The 1,327-nt window shown below is 31.0% G+C and overlaps 1 protein-coding gene across 1 annotated transcript; it reads left to right on the plus strand.

The window, feature by feature from the left end:
• Positions 1 to 202: 202 nt before the first annotated feature.
• EV154DRAFT_482967 (uncharacterized protein) lies at positions 203 to 866 on the plus strand (the record flags this gene model as incomplete). Its single annotated transcript, XM_051598539.1, has 5 exons — positions 203 to 205; positions 252 to 383; positions 443 to 531; positions 602 to 636; positions 820 to 866. 5 exons carry the CDS (start codon positions 203 to 205, stop codon positions 864 to 866), a joined length of 306 nt encoding a protein of 101 aa, XP_051456062.1.
• Between the last annotated feature and the right edge of the window lie 461 nt (positions 867 to 1,327).

The following is a 1,327-nucleotide window of genomic DNA, read 5'->3' on the forward strand; positions in this document are numbered from 1 at the left end:
GATTGATACAAATGATCATAATATCATAAAAAAACAAAAATGCTTCAAAATCATTTCTGGAACCGTCAATATGTAGTTTAGATGTTATAGAAACTATCTCAAAGTTAAAATAAGATTGCTATATGCCAAAAAATTGATGCAATATTGATCCGAATTTGATGGGTTACGGTATAAAAAATGATTTTTTGCGCTTGTGAAGCAAATGGTAACAAGTTGCCATTTTTTTACTTATTTTTTTTTAAAAAAAAAAGATATTGCGCCTGGAAAAACTTGGGAATGACAAGGGATTCAAAATTTACCAGTGTAAGAGAATGTGGTGTGCTAAAAGCTTGTTAAGGGAGAGCTTTAAAAGTGACAACCAAACACACAGAAGAAGGATAACAGTAAAAGGTTCTTTAGCGGTTTGTTATATAACTATCAATAACAAAGTATAAAAATGTAGAATCAACAAGATCCCGATAGTTCAGACTCTATCAATGACGCTTTCGAAGATATGAGTCGCGATGAGTCCCCCATCATAGCGGACGTGCTGTAAGTTTTTTTTATTGTTTTTCATGCATGATATATGTATACTCATATGCGATAAATATTTTTTATACAGTTCTCCTCCACCAGAGGTAGCGAATGAACCTTCACGTAAAAGAACCAGAAGAAGATAATAGTCGTGTCTGGTCGACATGATTGGTCCATTCTGGTTTTTAGCTTCTTTATTAGTGTGTATTTTAGCGTTCTTTTAGCTTACAGTTTTTTCTCTCTTTCTTTTACTTTTATTTATCTTTTAAAATAAATAGCCTTCAAATAATGATGGTAAGGGTATAGAGCCCCTTCAAAATAACGGAAAGTGTGAACAAATATGTTGGAATTGAGTATGTTTGCAATGACTGAAGCAATGACATGTAATCTGTATAAAAAACTAAAGGGTTTTTTTTTTAGATAAAAATTTAGCCTATTTTTTTTTATTTTGATCAAACTGAAGTACGCCTGTATAATATAACCATTTTCCATAGATAATGGTCCTCATCAATAAACGGTTCTATCTTTACAGGTAAATAGCCTTTAAAAAGTTATGTTTTATTCTTATTGATATCATACTGCTTACATATAGACTATTTATTCTGTGTACCTTTCACTCAAACGACGACATTTTAGGAACACCACCGGTCAAATAATCATCGACATCAGAACTTAAGGCTGGTAATAAAATACAGAATTAATAACAATATTACTATTTTCTTACAATACCTTTATAGAGTGTTAAGAGAATCAAAGGTAAGCTAAAGTAACATCCAAGCATTATAATGGTATATCTTATTGCCATGTATACAAC

The sequence above is a fragment of the Mucor mucedo genome (genome assembly GCF_025094135.1).
Source record: "Mucor mucedo strain NRRL 3635 chromosome Unknown EV154scaffold_67, whole genome shotgun sequence".
Classification (NCBI taxonomy): domain Eukaryota; kingdom Fungi; phylum Mucoromycota; class Mucoromycetes; order Mucorales; family Mucoraceae; genus Mucor; species Mucor mucedo.